The 7942-nt window shown below is 39.7% G+C and overlaps 1 protein-coding gene across 2 annotated transcripts in view; it reads right to left on the reverse strand.

Moving 5' to 3' along the window:
• The window catches only part of LOC117663088 (uncharacterized), a 32755-nt gene extending 26400 nt beyond the window's left edge, over positions 1–6355 (reverse strand). Inside the window, exon 1 of one of the 2 annotated variants that reach the window (XM_034413025.3) lies at positions 5380–6355. In XM_034413025.3, coding sequence (XP_034268916.2) covers positions 5380–5467 — 88 coding nt within the window. In that variant the 5' untranslated portion in view covers positions 5468–6355. The remainder of the gene's footprint in view (positions 1–5379) is intronic. The other variant, XM_034413024.3, reaches the window with a different exon arrangement.
• Between the last annotated feature and the right edge of the window lie 1587 nt (positions 6356–7942).

Genomic DNA, 7942 nt, shown 5'->3' on the forward strand with positions numbered 1-7942 from the left:
GACACACTGTTTCGGTGGACATAGTCCATTCCTAGGCACCCCTTCCTTACCACATACTTTTTCAGAGGTTTCTTTATAGCACAATATGAATTGGGTCATCTGAGGTAATCTGTTAAAATAGTCTGTAAAGCGAAAATGCATAAAGCTATGCTGAGCGATGTTTCTTATTCAACTTCGAGTTTTATTCCTTTCTCTAAATCAAACAAAATAGACTGGGAGGCCCAGTTGTATCAATTTTGACCACAATGAAACACTGTCTTGCATCTTGAGACTTCATATTGAATGCACCAATAAATAATCCTCTATCTTAAAATTCTAGTTTTCAGGCATAGCTCTCTCTGTCATACTAGGGGTTTTTTTTCTTCTTTTAATGCAGCTACAGCTGCATTAAAAGTCAAGAGTCAAGTACATCCCTACTAGAACCAAGATATCTTAGGGATCTTCTTTTAGGGATACCCTTTAACATTTCTCTTTTTACTGGTGACCTCTAGGTATAGTAAGTTACAACTCCTATTATCTTCAACAGTGCTGGCTACAAATGATATCAACAACATGGATTGCATAAGGTTGGGGTAGGCCATCCTAGGGGTTAGGTCTACTGATAGGAGTATGGGGAGATTGCAGTCAAAATGTTTGCATTGTGAGACCAAACTGCTCTTCTTAAATCTAAAATTATTTCTGCTATTTATAAGTTTTGACCCTTCTCCCAAATTACTTCTTCATTCCTGGATTCTAACGTAGAAAGGAAAAGAAGAAAGAAAGAGAAAGAGAAAGAGAGAGAGAGAGAGAGAGAAGAAAGAAAGAAGAGAGAAAAGAAAGAAAGAAAGAAAGAAAGAAAGAAAGAAAGAAAGAAAGAAAGAAAGAAAGAAAGAAAGAAAGAAAGAAATAAATTACCAGGTTTTGCTTTACCAATTTCCTCTCCCCTTAATCCCTGCCTCTCCCTTTTCCTTATTCTTAGAACATAAATTCGTGGGCAGGCCTTTCTTTATTCTACTCTACATAGTGCTCAGTAAGAGGGAAGCATTTGACAAATAATTGAGTGAAATTTCTGTATCTCACATAATGAAGTGAAAATATCAGCAATTAAATAGTTGTTGAATGCAGAGGACTAAGCTTCCAGCTTTTAGAATCTGTAATTCTACTGAATGTTTACTTCCCAGCAGTCCCATTGGCTTTTAAAAGACTGGAAATAAGGAGCTCTGGATGGTGGACTTCCTCTCTTTATTTTTGCATGCCCAGATTTCTACCACCTGTAAAGATCAGATGACAACATTTCCTTCCTGCATAAGATACAGTATTAAGTTCTCAACTGTAATCTGTTTCTGTAGAAGTTCATTAAAGGTAAAAAGGATCCCCTCGCACATATGTGCTAGTCGTTCCCGACTCTAGGGGGCGGTGCTCATCTCTGTTTCAAAGCCGAAGAGCCAGCACTGTCCGAAGACGTCTCCGTGGTTATGTGGCTGGCATGACTAAATACCAAAGGCGCACGGAATGCTGTTACCTTCCCATCAAAAGTGGTCCCTGTTTTTCTACTTGCATTTGAACTGCTAGGTTGGCAGAAGGTGGGACAAGTAACGGGAGCTCATCCCATTACGCGGCACTAGGGATTCGAACCGCTGAACTGCCGACCCTTCTATCAACAAGCTCAGTGTCTTAGCCACTGAACCACCACATCCCTGATAGAAGTTCATTAAAATAGGCCAAATACCACTAATGGCAGCTCTTAGGTTAATCTAGCAGTTTCACTTTAGCTAAATTCCATTTGGTTCCATTTTCACAATCTGATGTCTTCACATATATTGGTCTATGACTCTTAATATTTCTACAGGTAATCCTCGAATTACAACAATTCGTTTAGTGTGTTTGAAGTTACAATGGCACTAAAAAAAGTCACTTATGACCATTTTTCACATGTATGACCGTTGTAGCATCCCCACATGATTTACATTCTGATGCTTGACAACCGACTCAAATTTATGACTGTTTGCAATATCCCAGAGTCATGTGAAAAGCATCCTTTTGCAACATTTTGACAAGCAAAGTCAATGGGGTAGCCAGATTCACTTAACAACTGTGTTACTAATTTAACAACTGCAGTGATTCACTTAACAAATGTGGCAAGAAAAGTCGTAAAATGGGGCAAAACTCACTTAACAAATTTCCCACTTAGGCTATTTTTCTAATTTAAAATGTTAATTTAATCCTCCTCATTAGGGACTTCATGTATAGAAAACTGGTTTTAAATAATCTGCATCAAATATGGCTAGATAAAGCAAGTAAATAAAAAAAAAATCCTGGTATTTATTTAGAGCCAGTGGAGTCAGCAGAATTCTCACCTGCTTTGTATTTATTGGGATTTTATTAGTTTAAATTAGCTTTTCTGATTTGCTCTGGAAGAACCTGATTGCTCAGCACTATGTTCATGTTGCAAGCAGGATCAAATTAAATTATAAGTCCCTGAATAATTTTATTTTAAAAAGCCAATTCACCAATGTTGATTTGGCAGGATGGAGAATAAAGCCAAGACTATCAACATGAAGTTCAACCAAGATTAAAGTTCTGCTTTAAGATAAAACAGATAAATAAGACTGGAAGCAATAGCCCCTGGACTAACATCAATGCATGTGGGAAAATACAATGGTCAAAAACACTTGAGCAAATCTATATTGCACCATCACAAGTAGAGCACTTAGAGGATTTGGCCAGTTGACTCTAAAGTACCGTGTCCAATTTGGGTCACCAAAGTTTAAGAATATCTTATTCGTCCATCCATCCATCCATCCATCCATCCATTATCTCCAAATAGCATAAGTGAGATCAGCAGCTAGTGAGTTTCAGGGGAAAATGAGGGCTTGAAGTGAAACACGACAAGGGCCTTATTGACTAAGAAAAAAAGGGAGAATTTATGCTTAGCCAGAAGATATTCTAAAGTATGTGTCACATAAATAAGTAGAAAAATGTTTTCTTGCACCTAAAAGTTCTGAACTTTAATCAGTTCAAATGATAAGGGAAAGTATCAGGGTAAACACGAGAAAGAATTTCTTGATCCAAAGCACTGTTTGTGAATAGATGGATACCTATCAGGAGTGCTGTAGAAGTAGACTTCCTGGGTTGACAAAACATTGGACAAGATGACCTTTGAGGTCTCTTCCAACCCTCTATTGTGTTTGCTACACAGGTGTGATTCATACATCACATTAAATTCTGATGTACTGTAGTTGGTTTGATTTTAGCTTCACATGTTCTTCAAACCCAGGCTTCAAAGTTTATGGTTTAGGATGCAATGGGAATCCTATTAATTGAACAAAATAAACCAGAGAACCTTGCAGGACACATCTGGGACAGGAGATAGGACAAAGAGATATATGCTCAAGAGACCCTGAATGTAGCTTTGGGCCTCTGGAGAGATCTTGGGGTAAGAAATGTTCTGAAACCAAATTCTGCAGACAGTGTTATTTCAATACATTTGGTGGGAATGGAGGAGAGGGTGTTTTTAACTAGCTATATTCAAACTGTGAAACTCTTTATCCTGGAAAATATATTTAATACCAGCTGTCATCACTAGCCTACTTTTATCTATTGGGTAGGTTAGGTTTCTCCAATTTATTTATTTATTTCTTTGCATGGTTGTTTTTAATACTGTGCTTTTTGTTTTTATTTATAAGTAAGCACAAATTTAAAAAATAACATTTCATGAGAATTATAACTTGTGTTTTTAACACTGTTCTTAGTTATTCTACCTTATATATTTTGGGGCATTTTTTTGATTGAAAGGTAGCTATACTTTGTTTGAACAATCATGAAAAGTTCCTAAAAAAGCAAAAAACCAAACCAAAAAAAAACAACAACCCTCCCCCCCACTTCTAAAGATGGATAACTTTGACAATATTTGTAGTTAGTTGAGACCATAAGTATCACAGGACACTGTCACACTTTGAAACCCCAAGATATTTTTTTTTATAAAATGTGATCAAATGCTCTTCATTCTACTTTCTGAAACAAAATAGGCACAACAAAAAAGGGACAGGATGTCTACAATTAGGGATCCCAGAATTATTTAGATAATGGAAGAATATCTACTTGTTATTTGCTTAAAAATGTCTTTACATTTTTTTAAATTAGTGTGGATAAAAACACAATTTGTTATAGCAGATGTATAAATGTATGGCTTCCAGAGATTACTGAAGCACAAGTCCTTACATCCTGCATCCCATTGGCCAACCGACTGCCCCTGCTCCTTTCTCTCATGGAACTATAGAAGTGTGCAAGACTGAGTTTCAAAAATGTCTACCCGTTAGTCAGAAATATTTCAGTGGCTTTCAAAATATAAATGCATCTATTTTGATTTTGGTTTGATAATACAAAGCATTATACATAGGTCTCCAACGACACATTTGTATGCAAAGAAAATGCATAAGACAAAAGCAAATGTTGGGTGCCCTAATTGCAGCCCTAAATCATTTGATTTTGATATTTTTCTTAATAAATGATACAGCACAGACTGTTCCTATGGCAAATATGTCAGCAACACATGGCTCCATGATGACTCCTGATCAATTTGTCCAAAGGCTGAGGCAATTTCTGAAGTCAACAGTTTGATAACGAATCACATGGCATATTATAAACAGTTTATGGCTTCTAATGATTTTTCTTATTTTTCTTATAATGTCTTTGGTTGTTTTGTTGCATTGTATTTGTGTTATTAACTTTGTACTCTACTCAGAGTCACATATGTGAAATTAAAATTCCCTGCCAAGGAGCTACAAAGATTTCTCCCCATCTTCTCACACAAGACACAAGACAGCACCATGCACAACGATACTAGCTAATTCACACATTATACTATGCCTCAATGTGGCTTGGTTTGATCTGGGTTCAGTGCCAAATAGCAGCAGTCAACATCTTAATACCATGTATGTACCCAGCAGACTGTGATTAGTGAGCAAACCAGGATCAAATAAACAATGGCTTAGTACAACATTACTTCTGCAACTGAAATCTGGGTTTGCTTCTGGAACCAAGATAAACAGAATATTATATCGGTAATTCAGCTTTCCTCAATCTTGATTCCTTTGACGACGAGCCTGGGAATGCTGGGAGTTGTAGTCCTAATAACCCTGGAGAGCATTTACTTAGACCACTTTTCTCAAAAAGTCGCAAGCACCGCCGCACAGAAGAGCCCAGCTATAAACTAACCCTGTGCATGCACAGAGAGAGGGAGAAGAGAAGACAAGCATGGCTTTTGGCAACACAATGAAGTGGGAGGAAAGGCAGTGGAGTTTTCTACATTCCTAAACAGAATCGAAGGCAAATACATCAATCTCAAAGGGAAAAAAAGAAAAGAAAAGGAGGGTGAGGGACAGGCGTGCAAATACTCACTGGTAGCTATAATAATGGCCACTATATTACTGTCCATAGGAACAGTGTCGGCAGGTGTGGAAGTCTGGGCCTCGCTTAGCTCGGTCATCGCCGGAATCCACCGCCTTCTCCGAGCTCTCTTCTAGGTTGGAGGCTCCACATGGAGGAACCACCTGCCGGACCCGCGGCTCTTGGGATCAGTCGCCGCCTCGTCTTTTCAACAATCCGGCCAGCTACAGTCTTTTCAGTCCGCCCCTAGTTCCTTCTGGCTTCTTCTCTTTTCCCCCCCCCTCAGGCTGCTCCTCGGATCAGTGCAGTTCAGGAGCGGCTGGGTGCCACCCCCGCTTCTCCTATTGTGCCTGGTGATCCCGCTCGCCTCTCCTTCTATTTGCATGCTCCGCTTCTGATAAGGAGATTTCTGGCAGGCCGAAGGCCGGTTCCGTGTCTTTTTCCTCCGGAGAGGGCCTGATAGCAGAACATCTGGATCTCTCTCGGAACAAGCGGTTATTTTTTTTTTTTTCCTTCTCCGCTCTCTGACAAAGGGTAGGTTGTCCCGAAGGCGACTGCAATCGGATTCGTCTCTTTTTGCAGCCGGTTCGGTTGCAGAAGAAAAAAAAAAAAAATAAAAAACTACCGCGGATACTTTTCGGATTATAGTTCAGTTCTCACATTCCGTAAACTCCTATAATTTATACAATGCCTTCGGATTACGTTCGGTTAATCCGTTTCAATGGAAATCACTCAAAATGCTTTAACCCTTTTGGGCTGGGAATTGCCCTCCCGGCATTCCCAGCCAAGTACCAAAATCTTTTATTAGGGGGGATGGGATGCGGTCTTCCCCCCCAAAGGCTATTTCAGAGGCTTCGATCCCGGTAGGAATTACCAAAAAAAAAAAAAAAAAAAACCCACCACCACACCTCCCTCTCCCCTCCTCCCTCTACCTTAGACTCTGGGATGTACGACTCCCGCGCTAGCTATACCGAGAGCTCTTAGCTCTCTCGCCTTATTGAGCCTATCTTCTAGGCTTCGCTTCTGATTGGTTACTGATGGGACGCTCTCCATCCCGATTGGTTCAAAGTGAGAATCGCTACATTCTCGGGATAGAACATTGTGTCGGCGGTCGCCATAGAAACTGTGGACCCGGAGAGGGGAAGCGAAAGGAACGTTTTCCCTCGCCTCCTCAGGCAGTTCATTTTATCTCTTTCTCTCTCTCTCTCTCTCTCTCTCTCTCTTTTTTAATATGCAACGTAATTTCTCACTCCCCCGGGTTATTGGCCTCTGGCTGCCTAAAGTAAGAAAACCAAGCAGAAGTACAAACTTTAACGGGACAGTTGGGAGAACGTTTTAGTAGCTACAATTATCTTGGGGGGTAAGGAATGCAAATCTGTGGGCTAATTGCTACACGGTAGGGAGTTTGGTTAAAATGAGGCAATATGGTATAAAATGGGATACTTTTATTTGGCATTCATACCCGGAACATATTAAAGCCATATTAAGTCTTTGATATTAATTATGCAGCTCGTAACCAATGACAACGGTCATGTTATTACAAGCCTAAAGTGATCTCCAAATTTAAGATAGGAATTTTCCCAATTGCAATGCCCGGGAACTGAGCTTGCCCTGTGGTCTAAATTACGGCCTTTCTCACAGTGGTGCATATTGAGAGTGACCTTCAGGTCATCTATTCTGCATACCAATATTTGGGGAATAAGAAAAGAGATGAGTTTTTGATAAACACATGAATTTTATAAAGCTCCTTCCGTGGTTTTTGGAGGTACTTTATAGGAGTTTAAAATTAAATTGTAATTGTAATTACATTTAAATTTAAAAAATCATTCCCCCCCCCCTTTTTGTTCAGATTGCGAATAACCTTTTACCCTTGCTTGGCCTGTTTTCTGAAATGCAGCTATGGAAAGCCAACTCAAACTTTGCTCATCCTTGCTCCACGTTCCTTAAGAATGGAAATAACTTTTTGTCCTTTTACTTTTTACAATTAAAACTCATTCTGGCCCCACAAAGTATTGGAGATGGTAGACTTTGAGTTTTTAGTGAGGAGAGAAAAACAAAGGTTACCTAATCAGTATCTGCAATGGTGCATTCTTCATATTAGTTGAACTATTGATTCTCATCACCCTCAGACATGTTAGTTAGAATCATGAGATGCCGAACAAAATGAACTATAAGTGAAAACAAATTGTTGGGTTCTTGGTACTCTCTGAGGTCTGCTCGTTCCTTGGAGATATTTCATTACTGGGCAAGTTTACATCAGTGTGAGAGGGTATGGAGAATAGCTTTATGGATGCTTACTGATGGCTGAATTGTCTGAATATCAAGCTTCCAGGATTTCCTGATATTTTTGGATTCAACTGGATCTAAAAGTGATGAAATCCAAATTTTTTTACTATCGATTCTGTGAGCGTGGCTTGGTGGGGGTGGGGTGGCTTGGTGGGCGTGGCAGGGGAAGGATACTGCAAAATCCCCATTCCCACCCCACTCCAGGGGAAGGATATTGCAAAATCTCCATTCCCACCCCACTCCAGGGGAAGGATACTGCAAAATCCCCATTCCCTCCCCACTCCTGGGG

Source organism: Pantherophis guttatus, chromosome 2 (assembly GCF_059756535.1).
Source record: "Pantherophis guttatus breed Tessera chromosome 2, ASM5975653v1, whole genome shotgun sequence".
NCBI classification, from domain to species: Eukaryota; Metazoa; Chordata; class Lepidosauria; order Squamata; family Colubridae; genus Pantherophis; species Pantherophis guttatus.